This window comes from Manis pentadactyla, chromosome 9 (assembly GCF_030020395.1).
Source record: "Manis pentadactyla isolate mManPen7 chromosome 9, mManPen7.hap1, whole genome shotgun sequence".
NCBI classification, from domain to species: Eukaryota; Metazoa; Chordata; class Mammalia; order Pholidota; family Manidae; genus Manis; species Manis pentadactyla.
Genome location: NC_080027.1, coordinates 18,178,280 through 18,205,576, shown reverse-complemented (window position 1 = coordinate 18,205,576; position 27,297 = coordinate 18,178,280). Strand labels below are relative to the sequence as shown.

The window sequence follows — 27,297 nt, the reverse complement described above, 5'->3', positions numbered from 1 at the left end:
ATTACTTTGAGCAGCCGTTGGATGTCAGTGCTGCTCCAAAAGTCCGCTCACTGCAAACATAAGACTTGAAAATGCCCATCTATACAATGCCTTTTTCACAACTGAAATGCCATAACCCTACGAAAGTGCAAAAGACTCAACAGAGTATAAAACATTTGTCTAATCTTCAGTGGTAATTGAGCCAAAATGCTAGAAGGAAAAACGCACTTTGGCACTTGGCTTGCAAATATTGCACTCCATCTGCAGTTTAACTGAATGATTCAAGTTAAATATATAACTGGATCCCCAGATCTTGTTTCCATCTTCTTTCTTTTGGGGTTTTTCACCCCGAATGCCTTATTTTCCAGACGTAAGAACTGTCCTTTCAAATAGCTCCTTGATTATAATGGATGAAAAGGAAGGAAGGAATTAAAGACCCACTGCCATCACCGAATGCAACTTGGGGATAAGCAAATGAAACTCCCACTTGACTTAATTAGGTAATTTAGCTGACACGCTAGTAAGCAGTAATTTTTGTCAAACCTGCTCTTTTGACCATGCTTCCTGTGCAGCAGAAACATTTAAAAACCGCAGATGCAGGTGGCTTTGGGGCGGAGAGCAAGAAGGAGGGACTTGTTTTTCTGGGTAGGTCACGGAGTCACGCTATCAACCCTTTTAGCTTGCAGGCCAGAGACCACAGGTAAGTTAAGCCACAAACCACAAACGCCAGCTCCTTGGCCCAGACGTCTAGTGGAAGAGCAACTCTATAGACTTTTATTAGAAACAAAATGAGTTGATCGGAATCGTACTAGGCCCCCAAGACCCGATGGTACCAACTTCAGTCCCTGACCTCCAAGGACTCACAGGTTAGTGGGTCTGACACTGAATGACGACACGAATAACGCAGACGTGAACGCCAGCTGGTCCCAAGGAGGTGCAAAACAAGATAAGGGCCATTACGTGGCCACGACAGAAATGCTTTACCAACGTCAACTAAAACAGTCGGGAAAGCTGCCGAAGGTAATCCCAACCAGCAACTAGCCCAACATTTCTACCCCAACCTACGCATACGTCACGGACTAACCCGGAAACACTACCTCCTTGAAAAGGAAATTACAACTGCCGAAAGAGCAAACTACCCTTCCCATTGTGCAACAGTTCAAAAAACCCCAGAATTCTTCTCGCCTTCGGTTTCTTATCTTTTTCCCTAAAACATAGGCTAAGTAGGACTTCTTTTCCCAGGATGCCTTTGGTAAGTTAACGGTGCGCATGTGCCAAGGGGCGGCTCCTCCTTGCCCTCACGACCCCGCCTCTGTTCTACCGCCGCCATTTTTTCGAGGACTTTCATCCGGTAGCCGACTGGACTTTTTTCTTAAAGGAGAAGCGACAGCTCAAAAATTTCCCCCGTCTCGCCGCAAGACCTGGCGGCCCTGAAGACAGAAAGGCCACAGACAGGAAAGTGGGATCGGAGTGGAAGCAGAACACCGAGGCTACTTCCGCGGCTTAAGGAAGAATGGAAAGAACCCTTGTGGCATTAGCTACTCCTTAGGGAGGCAGGTGCGCGCGCAGCCTGCCCAGGGTGCGCGCGAGGCGGGAAAAGAGGTGCGTTTTCCTCCCGCCAACCTCCTCGCGGGACCTGCCCCTCCCACTGCCCCTAGCGCGCGTTTAGCTCCAGCGTGGGGAGAAAAGGTCACTTTGGGATTGTCGCGAGACACAGCCGTTTAACGGTGAGAACGGGTGCGCGGGGAAGGAAACCTCGCGCGCTCCCTTAGAGCCGTTTCCTGATTGGTTGAAGGAAGAGGTGGGGGAGGGAACCAGGGCGTCGCTGCGTGAGACCGCGGGGGGCGGAGCAAAGCCGTTTGTCCTTCCCGATTGGTCCGTTGAGCGTCTTTAGCGGGCGCGCGCGCGCGCCGCCAGCGGTAGCGGGCCTTGAGTGGCAGGGGGCGGGGGGGGCGCCCTCGGAGCCGGGCGGAGGGGAGGGGGGAAAAGAGGAGCGCGGAGTGAGTGAGCCGGACGCTCCGGGAGGCGAGGGGGGCGGGGGGAGCAGCGCCGCGGCCTCCGCCTCCGCCGCCTGGGACTAGGGGGTGGGGGACGGACAAGCCCCGATGCCGGGGGAGACGGAAGAGCCGAGACCCCCGGAGCAGCAGGACCAGGAAGGGGGAGAGGCGGCGGTGGCCAAAGCAGCTCCGGAGGAGCCCCAACAACAGCGCCCTGAGGCGGCGGCGGCGGCGACGACGCCTGCGGGGACCACTAGCAGCCGTGTGCTGAGGGGAGGTCGGGACCGGGGCCGGGCCGCTGCGGCCGCCGCCGCTGCCGCTGTGTCTCGCCGGAGGAAGGCCGAGTATCCCCGCCGGCGGAGGAGCAGCCCCAGCGCCAGGCCTCCGGATGCCCCAGGGCAACAGTCCCAGGCCGCGAAGCCCCCGTCTCCAGCTCAGGGCAAGAAGAGTCCACGACTCCTGTGAGTAACGCAGCCGTTCAGGCGGTGGGGAAGACCCCCCTCTGCCCGCACGCAACCCTCTCGGCTCCCGTAGTGCCCACTCCACGTGACATCCTGCCTGCTCTGCCCCCTGCCGGCTCGCACGCCAGATGTCACCCCGCTTCCCTGGTAGCCGTCTTAGCGCTCCTTGCCGTCCTTCCCGCGTGCCCTCTGTCCGCCCACTTCCCCCCTCGGTGAAGTCGTCCTTTGTAGGATACACTTCTCTTTTTAGTGACCCGTGTCTTCCTGCCGCTGCAGCCTTCTCCCGCACTCTGGCATCTGCACGCCCTTTGTCAACCTATCCCTTTCCTTTCCTTCTAGGGCGGCTCTCCAGTATTACATCACATCCCCATTAGGAAATGAACTGCATGATTTTAGCCTTAAAAAGCGTGCCCCCCCCACCTCCCCGCCCCTTACCGTTAATTAGCTAGAGCCAGTTGTACTAGTATTTTTAATCTCCTGGGTTCTGCAAAATAGTGTATGTTTTGTTTGTTTGATTTTGCATATGTGTTAATGTAGGAACTTCATCCTTAAAGAAACACCTTTCAGGTTAGCTTAATTTTTATTACCTAGAGGTAATAGAGGGACCGGGGACATAAATATTTTACATTGTTTATTAAAATGTTCTTTGATGAAATCGTGAAACACACGTGTTTGTAAATTCTAGAAATTAGTCACAGTAGCCATTGACTTCATAAGTGAAAACATCCGTTGTGTCTTTGGACTTTAAAGTGAAATAAATTAGTAAAAGCAGGGAAAATTGAAGGTGGGGGAATCACAGTTTTAAGTGCCTCTTCCATTCACAAACCACCCGCCAGTAGATACTGTGGCAGGATTTGGCTTATGCCGGATCCACTAGATTTAAAACTTGAAACCCACCTGTTCCAAAATTAACCCTGTCTTAGCATGCTTGCGTTAGAAGCCTCTCAAAAAGAGAAATACAGTTCTTAGGTATCTTACTGTGGTGTTAGATGTGCTTTGAATTTTTGAATGTTTAAGTTGACATAATTTAGAAAATTTACTATGTAAACCAGTTCTGTGTACAACAAAAACCTGTACTTACAACTTATCGTACGGCTTCAGTTAGCATTGTAATTGTTGTAATTGCTGTAGATGAACTTAATGGTCAAAATAAGTTAAACCTGCTATATTTACTGCTGTCATAAATTTGAAAAGATAATATTAGATTTATTTGGCCATAAATTTCTTGGACAGATTTCTTAACACTGTTCCTCGGGTTCCTTATCTAAAGGAGATAATGGTAATCTATGAGCCCAATTTGTGAGGATTAAGTACAGGGTGTGCAGCACTTAACTCAAAGCCTGTTACATAGGAAATATTTGTTGAAAGTTACTGGTTTGGATTGTGGATATAAGTGGTGGTTTTCTTGTGAGTTCTGCAAAATTGGTGTTTTTCCATTTTTTTTTTTATTGCCATACATAGGAAGATTAATGTATTTTTAAAATTCCTCTCCATTCTCACCTACCCATTTGTGAGTTAAATGTACCTATATCTCCTAGCCACATTTCCCTCCCACTGTTTCACCAGTTTTACATGAAGAAATGATCTCTTAAGATAATTATACCTAGAGTGGTAGTTGTCCTTTTCCCCCCGATTCTTGGCAAAAAAGTAATGAAAAACATTGTAAAGAGTCTTCTGACTTTCACAATATAAATGTTAAAACAGTCGAACTTGGATGAAGCTAATGTAAATCCCTTCCAGGTTTTTTCTCCACAGTATTCCTTGTAAATAGGGAAAAAAGGAATAGTCTTACGTCTTAGACTCCTTCCCTCTCTCATCCGGTATTATAAAAGTAGTGTTGTTTTACCTTCTTTTACTTCAGAACTATTTTTTTGTTATGCATTTAAAATTACGCAGTTGTGATCTGATCATTAAAGTAAGTTTTTCATAATTTTTTTTTTTTACACATTTTCAGTTTACTGCATGCCCTGAAAATCAGAGAAGTCCTAAAGCCTTTCAGCTCAGTTAACCTTGATTCATCAGTAACTGGGCCTGGTACTGTGCTAAGTGAAGCTTTATAAAGAAAAGTGACACATAGTCCTAGTCTTCAAGGACCTTGCAGTTTAAGGGGAAGATGCATTGAATAGTGGAGGTTTGTCAAATGTGTGCATGGTTTATATATTTTCAGAATGATCAAATTTAAAACTAAATAGGAAATTTGAATTTAAGCCTTTAAGATATTTCAAGAGGTTTTGAGTATCAGTTTACTGAACCCTGGTCAAGTGCCTTCTGACCTTGACTCATCTCTGTTTTCCAAGTAACATGACATTTTTTAACAACAAAATAAGAGGTTTAATCTATATTGTTTGTTCAAGTCTTTTTTCCATATCCCAGCATTTTCCCATATAAATTCCCAGGAATCCGCAGTTTAACCTACATTTGTTTGCCTTGTTTGAGGAGATAGCAAAGTGTACAATAGCTCAAAAGGCCAATAAACATAGAGATTTGGATTGATTGAAACCTCTTTCCCTATTAGAAGGCATAGTGGAAAAAGTACTGGACTTAAGGAGTTTCAGGTCCCAGCTTTCTACAACTTACTACATGACCTTGGACAAGTCACATAACCTCTACTTTTAAATCTACTTCTTCATCTGTGACTCATGATATATGATTTGTGAAATCAGCTTTATTATTGATATTTGGTTACAGTTTTTATAAACTTTCTAAGCTTATAACAACTTTTCTACTTGTACTGAAATGTCCAGAAGTTAGTGAAAAGAGTAGGAAATTTATGAAGGGCAGAAAGTTTCCAGTGAATGTGCTCAAGAGAAAGGCATAAAGTTAAATACTAGAATCACTATAAATTAAAATTTGAAAGCTAATAGGAAAGATGAATTAGATTTGAATAAGGCTATATATCAGTACTGTCTAAGAAGAATTAGGCTCATCATTAGTAGTATTTTAAGAAATAAAATCCAGAGTTAAGATTTTTGTATTTCAAATGCAGGTGTTTATATACTTGTCTAATTTTTAAAAAATATATTGCACCAATTTTTTTCTGGTTCGCAAGTGAAAACAACAAATATGAAAGTGTAGCTGTTAACACTAGCTTAAAATACAGAAAGGCTTCTTTTCATTCTATCACATGATAGTAAGTTCTCAGTTTATCTAACACATTTCAGAATTTAAAACTTGAATGATTTCTTAAGCTTCTAATTTAGTTGTTGAGTAACCCTGTTGGTTAAAACAGTATTCTTAGAGGTATTCCTGAAAGTTTAGATGGATTACAGATGAAGGAAATGAATATTTCTGTTTTTCTGGTGTATGCAATTCTATTTTTGGTTTACTTTCTTGCTAAAAGGAATATGGTAGTAAACCTTTGGGTGACACTTTCATGCTATTTCCGTTTTTAAGGAAAAGGTGTGAGGGTCCTGAGCAGTGAGAGCGAATAGGCAATAATATTCTGAATTGAAACGATTTCTGTGGCTCTTTGGAGAAGGCTTCAGTTGTATAAGACTAAAATCCTGAGTTTTCTTCCTGTGGTGATCAATATGGTAATAGAAACATTGAACCATGTCATAAGATTTTCAGAAAGTTTATTGCATAATACTTCAAAATTTAGCAGTTATTTCTGTATTTGTCATTTAGAGTTAGGATGATAGCAGTTCTTGTGTTAATTGGGACATTGATAATATAAATTGAATAAAATTATATTACAGGCTTTTTAAAAGAAATACGGAATTAGAAAATGATAGCTATTCTTTCTAAAGAGAATGAAGTTTATATTATACTGTGGCTTCTGTATTTGAATATTCTTCTGTAAGAGTCTTCATTTATTTTTGGGTTACTTTCAAAAAGAAAAAAGGAAAATGTGGTATTTTTATGGTAAAGATCCAAAGCATGTCCACTTGTGAATTGTTCTAGGGAGGTTCATTGTACTGTGCTCAGCAGTATGATAGAAATTTTCCCAAATAAAAAATTTGGGGTAGCATTTTTAAAATCAGTAGTTTGTAACACATTGAACTTATTACTGTTGCTATCTAATCTGTAAAGTGCATTTATTTCTTAGGTCCAATTGATTGCCGTTTTAGAAATAGATTTTGACTTGGGTTTAACAAATAAATGCTTTTGGGATTTTCTTTTAGGTTCATTAAATTTTTATTATGCAAATTGTCAAATATGCCCAAAGTAGAGAAAATAGTATTGTGAAACCCCAGTATTTATCACCTAGATTTAACAATTATTTAGATTTTTGCCATGCTTGCCCCTTCTGTCTCCTATCCTTCTCTTTTTCTTTTGGTAGAAGTATTTTAGAGGAAATCCCAAACTTGATTTCATTTTACTCCTAGTTACTGCATTTGTGTAAAATAAAGACATTTTCTGTTATAACCACTTAACATAGCAAAATGAACAATATTTTTTTCATATTAATATATATTTACAGTTAGAAAACCATAGGCTTTGATTGATACTCTGGCTATGTATTGTCAGATATGGTATCCATATGTGGCTATTTTAATTTACATTAGTTGGAATTAACAATTCAGTTCCTCAGTTATGCTACTATTTCAAGCACTCAGTAGTCACATATGACTACCATGTTGGACAGTGCAGATATAGAATATTTTCATCACCGAAAAATTCTGTTGGACAGCACTATTCTAGATGCTTTCTGCATCACTCTGGCAATTAACCTGAAAGTTAAATACATAAATATTTGTGTTTTAAGAAAGTGTGTAAGATTGTTTAATATTTGATTCTCATTTCTTTCAGATGTGTAGAAAAAGTAACAACTGACAAAGGTAAGACTTGGTCATTCTTACCTCATGTACATTACACTGATTGTCTTATGATTTGATAGAAAAAAGAAAAAGCTTCAGTTGCATAATTCAAATAGTTCCCATTTAAAATGACTTCTGTTTAGTAAAAATTATTGGAGTAGATAGTACATATTTAGGTAACAATAGGTTTGGACAGGTAGAGCATTCTAGCATCATTTCGAGAACCGATAATAGGAAATGAGATTATTTGATGTCAATTTATTGCAGTTTTTTAAGCTGTTTGGTTTTTTAGTAAAGTAATAGAAAAATGATACACAATATGCAGGGTAAAATATAGACAGTCTTGATGCTTGTGGAGACTCAACTATTAAAGGCAGTTTGAAGAATCAAGAAAGAAAAGGTCTAAGATTTCAGCTTGGTGAATAATAAAATAGGATCATTAGGTTGTTTCTTTTTAATGAGTTTTAGTAAACCAAATATGTGTCTTGAATGTGGCCTTCTTAACTGGATTATGAAGGAAAGCTATTGTTCTTTTTTCTTTTTCTTTCAAACTCTTTTCTAAAAAAAGACTTTATTCTGGCTTTGCAGATTGGATTATTGAAATTGTCCCTATCATGCTGGGGCAGTTGCTTATTCATTACACTTTTTTTTTTTAGTTATTTGCTGTGGTTCCTTGATTATAAATTCAAATACACAGGTCCTTCTTAAATCTGGAACAAATACACTTTTAAGCATATTTCATTTATTGCATCTTGGCCCTGTCCTGAGAAGAATTTACTTAATAACTGAAGGTTGACCAGTTAATTTATTATACAGGAGTGTGTCTGTGTATACTGTATGCATATATATATATATATATATATATATATATACTACATATATATGTAATTTTTAATGAAGATTTTTCTCTTCATAAGGAATGATTTGAGAATATAAGTCAGATTGAAAACCTGGATTTTATGCCACTTAAAAAAAGGACAGTGTGATTAGGAACCAGTAACTTGAATTTCTGACTGCTTTGTAAGTAGTTAGATGTCAGTCATCAGGTTTGTTTCTGAATTTTAGAATCTGAGGCAAGTATTCATAGTATAACAGGCGGAAGTATTTATGCTAGGCAAATTTTTTGTGTAGAAAGCTTTGTGTGACTATTTTGTTTAGCAAGTTTTTGGTTTTGTTGCTTTTGTTACTTGGGAAATAGGGTATGTTTGCCAGGGATGAGAGGTCTTAAGTTCCTTATTCAGAGATCATTTTGGAAATTTTATAATCTGGAGAAAATATACAGACAGGTGGCAGACAAAAGCAAGAATGCCTTTATCACAGCTGAAATTACCTCATCAGTCTAGAGTATGTCTGAATAAATTATTTTGGGTTTTCTTGAGGAGAACTTGGGAGAATGTGGTAGAAATTTTGAATTCCTGTTGAAGATGAATTGATTGCTCTTTGTGTAGATGTCTTAAACCAGAAGTTGGCATGTTATGTAGTCATGCAGCTGTGGAGAGATTTAAAACTGCATTATGGGTAATTCAGTGTCAAAATCCGTCCTGCAGTCCACTAGATAAGTGCTTTGGATCTAGAGTTAGAGGTCAGGGTTTGAATTCAAGTTCTGCCTTTCACCGCACATAACTTAACCCCTGGAATCCAGTAAGCACTCAGTAAAAGCTGGCCGTTAAGTTTGTAAAGTTTCAAAGAAATAGATATTATCGTACACCCATCTCCATCTCTTCATTTAGTTTGCCTGTCTGTTCTGGTAGCTGTTGCAACTCTCAATGGTATATAGCTATACAAGAACCATGTCTTACCTACATTTAAACAACCAGAAATGCAGGGCTGTAGTCAGTTTTTTTCTGTACTGTTTAATGCTTAGAATTCACCTTGATTCTTTCCTTTTTTGTTGTCATTTAACTTCTCAAAAGTTATTCTGTTACTCTGGAATAGTTCACGGTCAGTTTGCTGCATTTAACTGAAGTAACTCATACTCATTCTGGAGGTTGAGGTTTTTTCAAAAATTTTAATAGGTTTTGTTATGTTCTAGAGGAATAATAACTTATCCTGTTTTATTAATATTGAAACAATGTATTCAGGATTGCTTTTACTCTTATTTACTCCATACAACTTGAAATTGTATGCTTTCTTTGAGCTAAAGAGAACTTTTGACACGTTTGAACAATAAATAGTATCACACACAAAAAAGCAACTTACTGTTTTAAATAATTGAATTGCAAGATGCTGTGTTCATTTTTCATACTGAAATAATAGTAAAGAAACATTAGTATTGGTCCCTCTTCCTGCTGCATTTATTTAACCCTGATGGGTACATATAAAAGAAGTGGAAGGTTGCTTTGCAAAAATAATGTTTATTCATTCAGTAAGTAAGTAATTGTTGAGCATCCACTATGTGTCCAGCACCACTCTAGGCACTGAGTTGTGCTAGTAACTAAATAAGTGCAACGAAAAAATTTTACACATATACAATGTTTGATAATGTTGGGGTGAGGAGGCTCAGGTTAGATAAGGTGGCAAGGGAAAGGCTTGAGAAGGTGACATTTGAGCTCAGATCTGAATGTGCAGATGGATACCTGGATGTAAAGCATTCCCCACAGAAGAAGCAAAAAGGAAAAGGCTTGAAACACAAAAGCTTAGATTACCAATCCACAATCATTATCATTGTTGAGTTTCCAGGGGTGTTTGGCTCCATCCTTCTTATTTTTAACTTGGCTTTATGTTTTCATTTTGTTTTGTTTTGAACCAATGTTATATTTATGGTAGTAAAGTACAGGGATGATTTGCCAAAGTGTAATGTATTAATAATCCCTATGTTACTTCATGTACTAATTTTAATTTCTTTCACTTTCGAACATCAACTAAAACTGCCCAGGATAAAGCTTAAAAATAAGAGACTATAAAATATCTTATTTTGCTAATCTAGTTTAAGTGTTTCATGGAGTAATGACAAATATTAATAGTCAAATAAATGTGGGAGGTACTTGGGTCATCAGTGCAAGTTGTTTATTGCAGGACCTCTGAAGAGACTTTGTGGGTAGTATGCAAATACCAAAATATGTAGCAATTACCTAATGTAACTGAATCCAAGACAGACAGACAGACACACACACACACAGTTTTTTTTTTAAGAAATACCATAAAATTAGAGTTTACAGAAAACATACCTCAGAATACTGGGTGCTTGAAATTTTATGGTATTAAACTTTGGGTCTCACCTTTTGTTCAAAATCATTTTCTCTTTTCAGTTATTTTTCTTATTAATGTTTAGAAAAGATTGCCAAGGCAATTACCAAATGAGTTCATAAACAGATCTGGGAGTTTACTTGGATTGTTTAGGGTTTTGGTTTATTTGCCTTATCGAGTTTATAGTCAGCATAGTATCTGGAATTATTACTGAAATACTGTTTTGATATTTCACTCCATGATCACATCCTCAGTCTTTTTTAAAAATTTAATTTATAAATATGCCTCTGCTTTCTTTAAAAAGTTAGAATTTTTTATCTTTAACAATTTTCAAAATTGTTTATAGTTTAATTTCATATTTTAATTTCATCTGAGTATTTCATTTTTCCTGTGTTGGAATATCTTTGATTATTTCTTACCCTTAAATAGTATTTGTGTTCTGAAATATAGAACAGGCATTTCCACCTGTTTTTCCCACTCCAATGAGAAAGATCCAACTTCTAATTTTTAACATTTGAGTTTCTGTACAAAGGATGATGTGGGAAATTATTCAGGACATTGTCTTAACAATTCTTCCTTGAAATATTTTGAGTCTCCTTGCTGATAACCTGGTTTCCCGAGCTAAAATCCTATAGATTTTGGTTAGAAAAGAGCTCTTAAGGGAAAAATCACTAGATAACAAAAGGCATATACTGTAATTCCAGTCTTAACTCTCAGATATGCCATCAGTTTTAGCTGAAACAATTCTTCACAAATAAAATGATACTGTTCTAAAGTTGACTGCGCGCTTCCTGTGACTTCTCTTAATCTGCTGAGATTGGGTAGTATTTCAAATGGACTTCACTAATTATTTATGGAAAACAAAGAAGAGCTAATTACAGAAATACACAGACTACTCTGATCAGGTTTCAGAAACCCAGGTTGCCAACAGTTGTAATAATGCTCATGTCTCACATGGCTGACAGTACATTAGATAGGCGCTTTATCTATCCTATTTCTTTCCTAGCTCTATATTTTAAGGTAGCAAGCGGGAAGGAACCATATTCTTTCTCTCTGCATGAGAATGATCCACTCAGACATCTTGTTTTGTGTTGAGAATGCTCCATATACTTTCATACATTTTTCTAGTTCACACATCTAGACTTCCTATGATTCTTCCCCTCTTACAGACTTAACTCATTTATGTTATATGTGGATTGTGGCATAGGCTTAGAAAGCCTATTAGCTCATTTTAGTTGTCTGAAATTTTACCAATCAGATAAATGAGTCTGTGTCTTAGATACAAAGATATAACTTAATGGCAGTTTGCCTATTACTGTTCAACTTACATAAAAACCATCTCTGACACAGTTTTAAGTTTATTTTGTTATATATAGGAATTACTTTATACTGAGATCTTTTTGCCTGCTAGAACCACTTGAGAGTTGCGGCAGAATGCCTTGGTAGAAGAAAACTGGAGCAAAAGAAACCTAAGGTCCTGGGTGGGGAAATCTGTATTCAGCCAGTAAGAATCTGGAACACCTAAGAGACACCCATCTCTGTATGAGGGCTTAACATCCTCACACCGAGTGGACAAGAACCCCTGACAAAATGGAATTAGCTCTGATTTAAGGCCCACTAACCTTTTACGTCCAAAACAAATCAAGTTCCTCTGAATTAAAACTAGCCAGATTGATCTAACTACCTCCAAGCAAAGACCCCCCTTAGCTTCCGTGCAGTTAATTCTTTCAGAGGGGACTGTGGTTTTGCCTTCTGCCTGCCTCCCTCATTAAATCTGTCTTGCTTCTTTGATCCTGAACTCGTACCCTAGCTTCTTACTGGCTGATTCTGTTTGTAACTTCATCTCTTTGAGAATTGGTAAGCCCTATTTTCTTTACTGTGACTCTCCCTAAAACTCCTGTTATCAGTTATTTATTGCTGTATAACAAGCCAAAATTTGATGGCTTAAAATACAACAGTTTGTCATTTCTCAGTTGGAAATAACTGTTCCTTCTCCTAATAGGTCTATCAGCCCAGACATTTTCATGTCATGGTACCCTCAGAGCAGTCAGTGTTCTCAGAGGTGGAAGACAAAAGTTAAGCTGCAAGGCATCTTAAAGCCACCCTATGTGATAGAAGATTAACATAAAAATATCAGTTGTATTTCTGTATATCAGCAACAAAAAATATTGAAATTATAAGATGAAAACATTTTTACAATAGCATCAAAAATGTGGCCTACTTAGGGATAAATCTTACAAATGGTAAGAAATACTTACAAACTGAAAAGTACAAAACGTTGTCAAGTGAAATTAAAGGCCTAAATAAGTGGAAAGATGTACCTTGTTTATGGGGTTGAAGACTCAGTGTAATTAAGATGTCATTTCTGCCCATATTGAATCTATAGATGCAATGTAATCCAAATCCCAATAGGTTTTATTAATAGTTTTCACCTTGTAAATTTCTTGAAAGGGTCTCAGCAACCCCTAGGAATTTATAGACTACACTCTGAAAACCATTTGCTTATGCTGATAAGGAATCCCATAATGAACAGGTACTTGGTAGACATCTAACCATGGTTGCTACATATGTGTATTCTACAATTTATTTAATTGTTACCTGATTGAAGGACATTTGCTATTTCTCAGTTTTTTTCTGGGGTTACAGGTGATTTTTTTAAAAAAACTCTATTATAAAGGTAGACCACACATATACAGAAGTGCACTTATAAGCGTACAGCTCCATGAGTATTCACAAGGCAAGTCCAGTCACGTAGCCCTCACCCTGTTCAAGAAATAGAACATCGCCAACCACTTCACAGTGTAACTACAATCCTGACTTTGAACAGCACAGATTAGTTTTGCCCATTTTTGAATTTTATATAAATGGAAAAGTGAAATATGTACTCATTCATGTAGGGCTTCTCTGCTCATTTATGTGACATTTCTATGTTGTGTTTTTTATAGATTGCTTATTTTCATCGCTTTATAGTGTTCCATTGTGGGACTGTATCACAATTTGTCCTTTTCTCTGTTGGTGGGCATTTGGGTACTTTGAGTTATTGGCCTTTATGACTAGTGCTGCAGTGGATATTTTACTACTACAAGTTTCTAAAGCTTAGTCACATAAAATTCACCCATTTCGAGTGTACAATTCTATCATCTATATAATTATCCTTTTCTGGACTGTTTATAAATGGTCTTATACATACAGTATGTGGGTTTTTTTTGTTTTTGTGTCCGGCTTGAACTTCCCATAATCTTTTTGAGGTTAATTGATGATGTAGCACATGTTGCTATTTTAATTCCTTTGTATAGTATTTCTTTGTTTTGGAAATACTCCACTTATCCTATTATCAATTGATCCAGTTTTTAGCTATCATGAATATTTGGTGCTGTGAATACTCGTGGGCAGGTGTTTTGAGTGGGTGAATGTTTTATTACTTTCAGGTAGTATCTAGGAGTAAAATTGCCAGATTGTATAGTAAATGCATGTTTAAGAGGCTGACAGACACTGTCCCTAGTGGCTGTGACATTTATGTGCCTTCCAGCAATAGATGGATTTCTGTGTCTCTGCAACCTCACCCTGTTTGTTACCACCACTCCACTATTCTATTCAAGTCAGCTGTAAGATAGTAAATTCTATAAGCATGGGCCCATTGCTGCATTTAATTTGCTATGAAGTGAGTTTCTTGATCAGAAGAAATGCCTTGTGGAATACCATGACTGTGTATAAGGCATTCTATAAGTCCATGAAATAGTAGTTTGGCAGAAACGCAGGGAAGGCAAATCCACATCAAAAGTAAGATTCTGTTTCAGTACAAACCAACAACTGCCGCTTCCCTAATGGAAGTGGTGCACTATAATGAACCTTGCTGCCAGATTGCTGGCTGATCACCCTGGGGAATGGTGCCATGTCAGGGACTCAAGTGTTGGTCTCTGCTGTTACAGATTAGAACCTCAGCAACATCTATAGCCATGTTGGCTTTGGTGAGACTCTGGGTTTGGTTTTTGGCAACTTCAGCTGTGCAGCTAAATGTGATAAAGGTTTCTTTCCGGGCAGGCGTGCATAGAAACTTCCAGGTCATTTATGTAGTGCTTGAACTGGGAATTTGAATCTGTGAATACATCCTTGTCTTTCTCCACTTTGTCCAGTGCCATCAATAACAACCAGCCAATCTCATTATACTTAATAGTTGAAATATTCTAAGATACCAAATTCATGACCACCAGAACTTTTTTTTGTGAGGCTTCTCAAAAAAAAAAAACACCAAGCAATTCTCAGACAGCGGCATGCTGTACAGGAATTCAACTCAATCCTGACACTACCAAAGAGATAGCATCAGATTCCCAGACTAAAAAAGCTTCAGTTCTACAAAACTGCCCTTCAAGGAGGCTCAAGATGGCGGTGTGAGTAGGGCAGCGGAAATATCCTCCCAAAACCATATATATTTTTGAAAACACAACAAATACAACTAGGCCTAAAAGAGAGACCAGAAGATACAGTACAACAGCCAGGCTACATATACATCTGCAAGAACTTAACATCTCACGAAAAGGGTAAGATACAAAGCCACGACCTGGCGGGACCTGAGCATTCCCCCAACCCCAGCTCACCGGCGGGAGGAAAAGAGTCAGAGTGGGGAGGGAGTGGAAGCACAGGGCTGCTAAATAACCAGCCCTAGTAATCTGCATTGGGAGCGCAGACACACATTGTGTGGTGTACTGGATATTAGAGAAACGGAAAGGTAAAATCCAAGATGGAGACTGCGAGTGGGTCCGCACAGCTGGCTTCCCTGGGACAAAGTAAAAGCGAGTGCTTTTTAAAAGTCTTAAAGGGACAAGGGCTTAACAACTGGACAAAATGGTCCCAGCACACTCAGCCCAGCAGGCTGGGAATCCTAAGGAACTTCAGGTGCCCCAAACCCAGCCCCAAAGCCTCTCACGGTGATAAGCAGCTTGCCATTCATTTCCCCAGCTGGTGCTACAAGCAAACCAGCTGACCCACCACAGTGGCGGAGCAGTCAGAGAGCAGCCCTGCCCACAGCAACCACACAGAGTCTCCTCCCAGCGCACAGCTAACTGGCACAGATGCAGAGGCTGCTGCCGGAATGTAGCTGCCCAGCACAGAGGAAGCCGGAGCAAGGTTTGGAAGGCACAAAGGGGCACCATTCTAGCAGGAGAACACACTCTATGTATCTGCCACTCCCCACAGGGCTCTGGGCTAGCCCGAAGACCGCCCCACCCACGGCAACTCAGGGGATTAACCCAGAGACTGCCCCCTGCCTGCAGGTAGCCAACACAGGCAGTGGGGAAGGGCAAGGTGATCAGCAAACAGGAAGGGACTTTGTTCGCCTAGCTGACATATGTGCCACCTGCCTACGACCATCTCTATCGTCACGGAAAGGCAGAAGAATCTGGTTCAGTCAAGAATCACTTGGACAACCCCAGAGACAGGGTCTGGGGATAGAGATATAACCAATCTTTCTGAAAAAGAATTCAAAATAAAGGTCATAACCATGCTGATGGACATGCAGAGAAATATGCAAGAGCTAAGGGATGAAGTCTGGAGGGAAATAACAAAAATGAAACAATCTCTGGAAGGACTTAAGAGCAGACTGGATGAGGTGCAAGAGTCTGTTAATGGAATAGAAATCAGAGAACAGAAATACAGAGAAGCTGAGGCAGAGAGAGATAAAAGGATCTCCAGGAATGAAAGAATATTAAGAGAACTGTGTGACCAATCCAGATGGAACAATATTCACATTATAGGGGTACCAGAAGAAGAAGAGAGAGACAAAGGGATAGAAAGTGTCTTTGAAGAAATAATTGCTGAAAACTTCCCCAAGCTGGGGGAGGAAATAGTCTCTAAGACCATGGAAGCCCACAGAACTCCCAACACAAGGGAGCCAAGGAGGACAACACCAAGACATATAATAATTTAAATGGCAAAAATCAAACACAAAGACAGAGTATTAAAGGCAGCCAGAGAGAGAGAAAAGATCACCTACAAAGGAAAACCCCATCAGGATATCATCAGACTTCTCAACAGAACTCTTATAGGCCAGAAGAGAATGGCATGATATATTTAATGCAATGAAACAGAAGGGCCTTAAACCAAGAATACTGTATCCAGCACGATTATCATTTAAATATGAAGGATGGATTAAACAATTCCCAGACAAGCAAAAGTTGAGGGAATTTGCCTCCCACAAACCACCTCTACAGGGTATTTTAGAGGGACTGCTCTAGATGGGAGCACTCCTAAGACTAAATAGATGTCAACAGAGAAAATAAAATCACAGCAAAGAAAGCAGACCAACCAAATACTAACTAAAGGCAAAAAATAAAATCAGCTATTCATAAAAACAGTCAAAGGAAACACAAAAGAGTACATAATAAAAGACCTTAAACACAAAGAATGGAGGAGGAAGAATGAGAAGGGAGAGAAATAAAGAATCATCAGACTGTGTTTATAATAGCTTAATAAGAGAGTTAAGTTAGACAGCTAGATAGTAAAGAAGCTACCCTTGATCCTTTGGTACCCACGAATCCAAAGCCTGCAATGGCAATAAGTACATATCTTTTGATAATCACCCTAAATGTAAATGGACTGAATGCACCAATCAAAAGACACAGAGTAATAGAATCGATAAAAAAGCAAGACCCATCTATATGCTGCTTACAAGAAACTCACCTCAAACCCAAAGACATAAAAGCCAAGTGATGGAAAAAGATATTTCATGCAAACGATAGGGAGAAAAAAACAGGTGTTGCAGTACTTGTATCAGACAAAATAGACATCAAAACAGAAAGTAACAAGATAAAGAAGGACATACATAATGATAAAGGGGGCTGTCCAACAAGAGGATATAACCATTCTAAATATATATGCACCCAACACAGGAGCACCGACATATGTGAAACAAATACTAACAGAATTAAAGGAGGAAATGGAATGCAATGCATTCATTCATTCTAGGAGACTTCAACACACCACTCACTCCAAAGGACAGATCCATCAGACAAAAAATAAGTAAAGACACAGAGGCACTGAACAACACACTAGAACAGATGGACCCAACAGACATCTACAGAACTCTACACCCAAAGCAGCAGAATACACATTCTTCTCAAGTGCACATGGGACATTTTCCCGAATAGACCATATACTAGGCCACAAAAAGAGCCTCAGTAAATTTAAAAAGGTTGAAATTTTACCAACCAACTTCTCAGATCACAAAGGTATAAAACTAGAAATAAATTTTTCAAAAAACACCAAAAAGGATCACAAACACATGGAGCCTTAACAACATGCTCCTAAATAATCAATGGATCAATGACCAAATTAAAACAGAGATCAAGCAATAAAGGGAGACAAATGGTAACAACAGCACAAAGCCCCAACTTTTGTTGGACGTAGCGAAGGCAGTTCTCAGAAGAAAGTATATAGTAATCCAGGCCTATTTAAAGAAGGAAGAACAATTCCAAATGAATAGTCTAAAGTCACAATTACTGAAGCTGGAAAAAGAAGAACAAATGAGACCCACAGTAAGCAGAAGGAGGGACATAATAAAGATCAGAGAAGAAATAAATAAAATTGAGAAGAATAAAACAATAGAAAGAAATCAGTGAAACCAAGAGCTGGTTCTTTGAGAAAAATAAACAAAACAGATAAACCCCTAGCCAGACTTATTAAGAGAAAAAGAGAATCTAACACACATAAAAAGAATCAGAAACGATAAAGGAAAAATCACAACGGACCCCACAGAAATACAAAGAATTACTAGAGAATACTATGAAAATCTATATGCTAGCAAACTGGATAACCAAGAAGAAATGGACAACTTCCTAGAAAAATACAACCTTCCAAGACTGACCAAGGAAGAAACAGAAAATCTAAACAGACCAATTATAAGCAATGAAATTGAATTGGTAAGCAAAAAACTTCCCAAGAACAAAACCTCTGGGCCAGATGGAGTCGCTGCTGAATTTTATCAGACATGTAGACAAGTCATAATACCTATTCTCCTTAAAGTTTTCCAAAAAATAGAAGAGGAGAGAATACTTCCAAGCTCATTCTGTGAAGCCAGCATCACTGTATGTAATACCAAAACCAGGCAAAGACCCCATAAAAAAAGAAAATCACAGACCAATATCCATGATGAACATAGATGCAAAAATACTCAACAAAATATTAGGAAACCAAATTTAAAAATACATCAAGAGGATCCTACACCGTGATCCTCTTCATCTCATCAAGTATGATTCATCTCAGGGATGCAAGGATGGTACAACATTCGAAAATCCATCAACATCATCCACCACATAAACAAAAAGGAGGACAAAAACCACGTGATCATCTCCATAGATGCTGAAAAAGCATTGGACAAAATTCAACATCCATTCATGATAAAAACTCAACAAAGTGGGTATAGAGGGCAAGTACCTCAACCTAATAAAGTTCATATATGACAAACCCACAGCCAACATCATATTTAACAGCAAGAAGCTGAAAGCATTTCACCTAAGATCGGGAACAAGACAGGGATGCCCACTCTCCTCACTTCTATTCAACATAGTACTGGAGGTAGTAGCTATGGCAATCAGACAAAGCAAAGAAATACAAGGCATCCAGATTGGTAAAGAAGAAGTCGAACTGTCCCTGTTTGCAGATGACGTGATATTGTACATAAAAAACCCTAAAGACTCCACTCCAAAGCTACTAGAACTAATACCTAATTTCAGCAGAGTTACAGGATACAAAATTAACACACAGAAATCTGTTGCTTTCCTATAGACTAATGATGAATTAACAGAAAGAGAAATCAGGAAAACAGTTCCATTCACAGTTGCGTCAAAAAGAATAAAATACCGAGGAATAAACCTAACCAAGGAAGTGAGAGACCTATACCCTGAAAACTACAAGACACTCTTAAGAGAAATTAAAGAGGACACCAGCAAATGGAAACTCATCCCATGCTCTTGGCTAGGAAGAATTAATATTGTCAAAATGGCCATCCTACCTAAAGCAATCTACAGATTCAATGCAATCCCTATCAAAATACCAACAACAATCTTCAGCTAACTGGAACAAATAGTTCTAAAATTCATATGGAACCACAAAAGATCCTGAATAGCCAAAGCAATCCTGAGAAGGAAGAATAAAGCAAGGGGTATCTTGCTTCCCAACTTCAAGCTCTATGACAAAGCCACAGTAATCAAGACAATTTGGTACTGGCACAAGAACAGACCCACAGACCACTGGAACAGAATAGAGAGTCCAGATATTAACCCAAGCATAGATGGTCACTTAATATACGATAAAGGAGCCATGATATACAGTGGGGAAATGACAGCCTCTTCAACAGCTGGTGTTGGCAAAACTGGACAGCTACATGTAAGAGAATGAAACTGGATCACTGTCTAACCCCATACACAAAAGTAAATTCAAAATGGATCAAAGACCTGAATGTAAGTTATGAAACCATAAAACTCTTAGGAAAAAACGTAGGCAAAAATCTCTTGGACATAAACATGAACAACTTCTTCATGAACGTATCTCCCCAGGCAAGGGAAACAAGCAAAAATGAACAGGTGGGACTATATCAAGCTGAAAAGCTTCTGTACAGCAAAGGACACCATCAGTAGAACAAAAAGGCATCCTACAGTATAGGAGAATACATTTATAAATGACATATCCAATAAAGGGTTAACATCCAAAATATATAAAGAGCTCAAGCACCTCAACAAACAAAAAGCAAATAATCCAATTAAAAAATGGGCAGAGGAGCTGAACAGACACTTCTCCAAAGAAGAAATTCAGATGGCCAGCAGACACATGGAAAGATGTTCCACATCGCTTATCATCAGAAAAATGCAAATTAAAACCAAAATGAGATACTACCTTACACCAGTAAGGATGGCCACTATCCAAAAGATAAACAACAACAACTGTTGGCGAGGATGTGGAGAAAGGGGAACCCTCCTACACCGCTGGAGGGAATGTAAATTAGTTCAACCATTGTGGAAAGCTGTATGGAGGTTCCTCAAAAAGCTCAAAATAGAAATACCATTTGACCCAGGAATTCCACTCCTAGGAATTTACCCTAAGAATGCAGCAGCCCAGTTTGAAAAAGACATATACATCCCTATGTTTATCGCAGCACTATTTACAATAGCCAAGAAATGGAAGCATCCTAAGTGTCCATCAGTAGATGAATGGATAAAGAAGAAGTGGTACATATACACAATGGAATATTATTCAGCCATAAGAAGAAAACAAATCCTACCATTTGCAACAACATGGATGGAGCTAGAGGGTATTATGCTCAGTGAAATAAGCCAGGCAGAGAAAGACAAGTATCAAATGATTTCTCTCATCTGTGGAGTATAAGAACAAAGAAAAAACTGAAGCAAGAAAACAGCAGCAGACTCACAGAACCCAAGAATGGACTAACAGTTACCAAAGGGAAAGGGACTGAGGGTGATGGGTGGGAAGGGAGGGACAAGGGGGAAAAAGGGGCATTATGATTAGCAGACATAATATAGCGAGGGCACGGGGAGGGCTGTACAACACAGACAAGATGAGTAGTGATTCTTTAGCATCTTACTACGCTGATGGACAGTGTTGTAATGGGGTATGTGGGTGGGACTTGACTATGGGGGAGTCTAGTAAACATAATGTTGCTCATATAATTGTAGATTAATGATACCAAAAAAAAAAAAACTGCCCTTCACTCTGCCTTCACTTCACTGCTAGTGTAAGTCCATGTTATCATCTGTACTTCTGATCAGCTGGCTACAAATCACAGGTTCCCATGACCTCTTCTTGGGTTTCATCAATCTGCTAGAGCCACTCACAGAACTCGAATATTTTGTACGTAGGTTTACTGAGATCGCCAGTTTATCATAAGAGGATATAACTCAGTAACAGTCAGGTGGAGGAGGGTACAGGGCAAGAGGATATCTGGGATGGGGCAAGGAGTTTCTGTGTGCCCTCTCGGGACACACCATTGTCCCCAAATCTCCACACGTTCACTATCGTGGAGGCACTGTGAACCTTGTCCTCTTAGGTTTTTATGGAGGCTTCATTACATAGTCATGATTGATTAAATTGTTGGCCTTTGGTGAGTGATTCAGCCCTCCAGGCCCTCTTCTATCTCTGGAAGTCAGCAGATGGGACCGAAAGTTCCAGCCCTCTAATCACAGGGCTGGTTCTCTTGGCAGTTAGCCCCTTCCTTAGGTGAGATCCGAAAGTCACATAATTAATATAACAAGAAGCACCTTTGTCACTCTAAGTCCTTGGGAAATTACCAGGTTTTGGGAACTCTTGAGTCAGGAACAGATGGATGAAGACCAAATATATATGAGAAATGTGCTTTGGTCATCCGAATGACCAAATCATGTATTTTAAAAAATAAATTACAATATCACGCTTGCCAAATTGACACAAAAAATTAACCATTACAACTCATGTCTTTAATTTATGGCAGTTTTTTAATTTACTCAAGTTAACTTCTCCACTTGATGCTTTCTCTATTCTTTAATTTTATCTTTTATCTCATTTCTATTTTCTGCTTTCTCAGAGATTTCTCAGCTTAAGACCTTTTCAAGGTTTTAATTTCTTTGCTATCGTATTTTTAATTTCCAAGAGCTTTATTTGAGGGTACTTTGTTAAATAGCATATTGTTCTTTATCTAAGGATGTGCTCGCATCCCATCCTACAATATATTTATAGTTACATTAAATTCATCCAAGTTAATTTGAAGGTCTAATTGGCTTTATTAAGCAATTTGTGAATTGGGAAGCATCCCCTCTAGCAAGTAGAGAGATGCTCCGAAGATCTACAGAAAGGCAGAGGTTTTAAAGGTAGAACAAGGAAGTCATAAAAAGAAAAGGGTTTGTCTCTTGGGAGAGGTCACCTTCATCTGCGGGCAGAAGGGTCTTATTAGGTGGATTCCTTTGGGGAATGGAGAGGACACATGTGACATCATCTTATCAACGCTGACCAGAAAATTCCTGATGGACTACATTTCTTGGGGAGGTTGAAACTGCAATTAAGTTAGATATGAATCCTGGTGGGTGACTTGGCGTAGCAGAAGTGACTCCATGTTGGGCCTGTGCCTTTATTTTTAACAGTATTTATGTTTCTTTGGTTCCCTGAATTGCCTATTATTTTCAAGTTGTTTTTCCCATGTTTTTTTAAGCATCTCTTGTTAGAGGTTTTCCTTAAGTTTTGGGTGTTTCCTAACTTTCTTTTGATTTTTATAGTAAAGTACTAAAATGGTGATTGGAACTTACATGTGTGTGGTAGACTTCCCTGTTCTCTGTAAAGGATGATGTGGGAATAGTCTTCTTTGCACCATTTCAGTTTCTTCAGAGAGAATTCTAGTATCTCCTGTTACATGGGGTGGGTGGGAGGTCAGTGAGGAAGGTCCTCAGTGTTTATTATTTCTGCTTCCATTTAATTACTCCTGTTTTCTGATAATACTTCATCTCTGCCCTCACCTAAAACTGTTGATGCCAAAGGATCTGAAAAATGTCTATTACATTTAACTACATGAAAGACATTGGTAACCTTGCAGCTGTTGGATTTAATCTGTGATGTCTCTTTCTTCCTTACCTCTACGTTTTACATTGTCAATTGTCAGCTTTCCTCTAACCCCCGCCTCAGTCTATAACCTTTTGTCCATTACAGTGAGGCTCTCTGTATTGTTAATACAGGATAATAACATACCTGTATTAACAGTTGTATCCCAGCTGGTCTACTTAATTTACATCTCTCCAACCACCTCCTTTTCTGTCAATCCATTCCTCTCCAGGTAGATCTTTCTCCATCTCCATTTGAGTCAAGTAACTTTTACTCTGTAACTTTCAGAGATTGTCTACTACCTATCTAACTTCAGTTCAGTTTCTTAGGCTTGGATTCAGAGCCTCTACAGTGCATATGAATTATGCTTTCCTAGCCTGCACATCCCTGAGCTTTTCTGTTTTGGCAGCACTGTTCTGCCTTCTCTTCTTCTTAAACATATCCTCGATGTCAGCATTACACCCAAACTTCAGTACTACTTTCTGTCCATGCTACAGATACTTTGCCACACTACATTTTATCTTCAAAGTACATTTAAGAGAGAATGGATTGAAAGAATGACACGAACAAAGCAAAACTGTACTATGGTTAATTTGAAATAGATTTTACAATATAAAACTACTTCTGGAAGAGAGAAATCAGTAAGCCAAATGTTGGGAATAACAAAAAATAATACATTAAATAAATATTACAGTAATCATTTCATGTAGACCATGCTAAATCTAGACCATAACAGTGTAACAGATCATAATACTCACAATTTACAATTGTATATACATAGCCCAGACCCCTTCCTCTGAACTTCAGGTCCACTGCTGTTTTTCACTCAGCAGATCTCTCAAAAAACTTAACGTGTCCAAAATGGAACAGGTATTCTCTCTACTGGTCTCTTAAAAAGACAGAAAACACCTGATCTTTTTTGTGTGGATTCCCCCACCATCCACCCACTTGTTCAAATCATAAATCTAGAAACTGAATCCATAACACCTCTCTCTCTTCTTTGTCTCTTCATTAAATCATCCCTTAGTCTTGCCTGTCTCCTAAGTTTTCACATTTTTTTCTGATTCTTTCCATCTCCAGTGCTATTCCTTTTCAGACTGTTATTATTTTTTGTGTAGTCTGTTTCAGTAGACTTGTAGCTGGTCCCCTTGAATCCAGTCTTGACTCCCTCATGTAAGTCATTCTTTTAGCCTGCAACAGGAGTAAACATTAAAACTAAATCTTTTCATACCACCTTCCTACTTCAGCTCTTCTCTGTCTTTTTGTGGCTGTTCAGATAAAATCCAAATCCTGCGAGGACCTTCTTGATTAGACTTATTCCTGTCTACTTAGCAACACTATAAATGATGACAGTTTCTGTTATGTTCGCTCTGCTCCAGTCATATTGGTCTTCTCATTTCCATCTCATGTTTATATGTGCTCTTCCTTCCTACTTTCCCTCCTCCATCACCTAAGCTAGCAGTTGCTCATTCTTCATAGTCCAGCCATGTTTATTCATACTTAAATTTTGAGCTAAGTGTTAGCTGTAGAGACATTTAATAAATACTAGTTTTTCAGGGCTGCAATTTCAAAGAGAAAGCATCCTTTCATTCTTCTCAAACTTAATAATAAGCAAAATTTCTTAATGTTCTTAAGAGAATTAATTCACCCAATGCCTGCCTGTAGTTTGAGAATAAATGGCACTAGTTTGTGATTCTAATTTTTTTCGCCCCAAACTTTTAATGTATGCAGAAATTTTGTAAATGTTCATTAGTGTGTTTCGTCCTTTACTTCCTTCCTCTCAATGCTCTAGTGGTGGATGTCTGCTCTGAAATTGGTAAGAAAATTAAAACACAGGTGAAATAAACAGTGAAGGAGATGACTAGAACAAGAAAGAAGAATCAAATTTAAGTATTAAACATAGTCTTGTTTTAAAAATGAGTAAAACAGATTGAAATGTACAAGTCAATTTCTTAAAGTTTGAAAGTCACCTTTTTTTCCGATTTTTAATTATAAAAAATATTCCTCCAGTTCTCTCTTTTGAAATATAAAAAACAAAACCTTTAGGTTAATAGTTCACTTTCATACAATTCTTGTTCTGGGCTTTTAGATCAGTATATTACATAAATGGGACCCTTGCTTGGCACTTGCATCTAGGCCAAGTGGAAATGAGCCAGATCTAAATTAAGCCCTCAGACCTGCACTTTACCATCCTTCTTTTATGTGATTAGGTGTAGTACAGTAGAAAGAATATAGATTTTGGACTTAGAGATATACCTGGGTTCAAATTCCAGGGCTGCAATTTAATACACAAACCTGGGAAAGTTGATACTTGCTTTCCTAATCTGTAAAGAAGAAGAATTTCTTGACAGAGTTATGAGGATTAAATTTAGAAAAATGAAAAAAAAAGTTATACTGTGAAGCATTAACTAGTATTTAAAGTTTGTTATTTTTACTCGAAAAAATGTGAACATTTAAATAAATACAGATGAGAAGACCTTTATTCCTTTCTGGCCTATCAACCAATCATCCCGTTTCACTCAACAATCATCTCTATCTTGGTAATCTTGAAGAAGCCATTTCATTTCTCTTAAACTTCAGTTAGGAAAGTAGGGCAGCTTGAAAGAGAACCTGATTATATTAGGATGACCCTTACAACTTGAAGTATTTTATCATGATGAAGTAGCTATCACCTTTTGGAATTTGATGGATTAATTTTGAAATAATTAAAAGTGAGACAAATCACTCTTAAATTTCATCTTTTGCTACCTAGAAGAATTAGTGGGAACATTGCTGCCAGTAGTGTCAATATCTTTTTGTCTGAATTCATAGTATCATCCATTCTTACTTTGTCCCTTCCTGTTTCAGGAATGGTATGGTTATATTCACTTTGCCTGCATGTTGCTCAGGCCATGGGTTGCCTGCTGTCTCCCTTCGCCTAGGCAACTGTGGTTTTCTCTTCTTTCTTATTAGCTATGTATCAGGGAGTTCCTCAAAGTCAACTGCTGTTACAAGAAACAGAAAATGTCTTTGAGGTACCACACAGAAAACTTTGTTCTTTCCTATATGGTCATGTTTTTTATTCTTCTGTATGGGTTATCCTCTGTTGTCAGTTTCTACTCTGGAAACCTGACTGTGCTATTTTTCCCCTATTTTTAAAAAAATAATTCACATAACAAAATTAACCATTTGAAAGCACACAATTCAGTGACATTCACTACATTTACAGTATTGTGCAACCATCACCTCTGTCTAGTTCCAAACATTTTCATCCCTACAAGAGATGACCCATACTCATGAAAAAGTCACTCCCCATTCCCACCTCTCCCTAGCCTCTAAGAAATGTTAATCTTTTACCTTAATTACCATAAAACATTAACCTGAATTTACTTTATTCTGATGATTTTGTATAAGTGGAATCATGTAATAGGTGGCTTTTGTGTTTGGCTCCTGATCTATAGCATATTTTCAAGGTTCCTCCATGTTGTAGCATGTATTAGTATGTATCAGTACTTGATTCCTTTTTGTGAGTAGTATTCCATTATATGGATATACTACATTTTGTTTATCCATTCGGGTTTGATAGACATTTTGTTGTTTCCCCATTTGCCTATTGCGAATTATATGGCTGATAACATTCATATACAGGTATTTGTTTGGACTCCTATTTTCAGTTTTGGGAGTATATACCCAGGAGTGGAATTGCTGGATCATATGATAATTTTATGTTTGCTTTTGAGCTGGTTTCTTCTGGTTGCACCATTTTACATTTCCATCAGCAATGTACAAGAGTTCAGTTTCTCCCATCCTCTCCAACACTTGCTCCTTCTTATTTTTTTAAATTATTATTATATCCATCCTAATAGGTGTGAAATGGTAATACCATTGTGATTTTGATTTGCATTTCACTAACGACTTACTGAGCATCTTTTCTTTCTTTTTATTTTTTTTGAGAAGGCATCTCTCATATTTATTGATCAAATGGTTGTTAACAACAATAGAATTCTGTATAGGGGAGTCAACGCTCAATGCACAATCATTAATCCACCCCAAGCCTAATTCTCATCAGTCTCCAATCTTCTGAAGCATAACGAACAAGTTCTTACATAGTGAATAAGTTCTTACATGGTGAACAGTACAAGGGCAGTCATCACAGAAACTTTCGGTTTTGATCACGCATTATGAACTATAAACAATCAGGTCAAATGTGAATATTCGTTTGATTTTTATACTTGATTTATATGTGGATCCCACATTTCTCCCTTTCTTCTTCTTTTTCTTCTTATTTTTAATAAAATGCTGAAGTGGTAGGTAGATGCAAGATAAAGGTAGAAAACATAGTTTAGTATTGTAAGAGAGCAAATG

General features: G+C 38.4%; 2 protein-coding genes across 4 annotated transcripts in view; one reads left to right on the top strand and one right to left on the bottom strand.

The window, feature by feature from the left end:
* The window catches only part of LPXN (leupaxin), a 39,324-nt gene extending 36,150 nt beyond the window's left edge, over positions 1-3,174 (bottom strand). The window contains exon 1 of one of the 3 annotated variants that reach the window (XM_057507055.1): positions 2,584-3,174. The gene's annotated coding sequence lies outside the window, so the exon portion shown is untranslated. Of the gene's footprint in view, positions 1-829; positions 1,436-2,583 lie in introns of those variants that run through there. The other 2 variants (XM_057507054.1, XM_036880435.2) reach the window with 2 other exon arrangements.
* ZFP91 (ZFP91 zinc finger protein, atypical E3 ubiquitin ligase) overlaps positions 1,957-27,297 on the top strand; it is a 62,158-nt gene continuing 36,817 nt past the window's right edge. The window contains exons 1-2 of the mRNA XM_036880428.2: positions 1,957-2,437; positions 7,190-7,218. Of these exons, the coding sequence (XP_036736323.1) occupies positions 2,085-2,437; positions 7,190-7,218 (382 nt within the window). The 5' untranslated portion in view covers positions 1,957-2,084. The remainder of the gene's footprint in view (positions 2,438-7,189; positions 7,219-27,297) is intronic.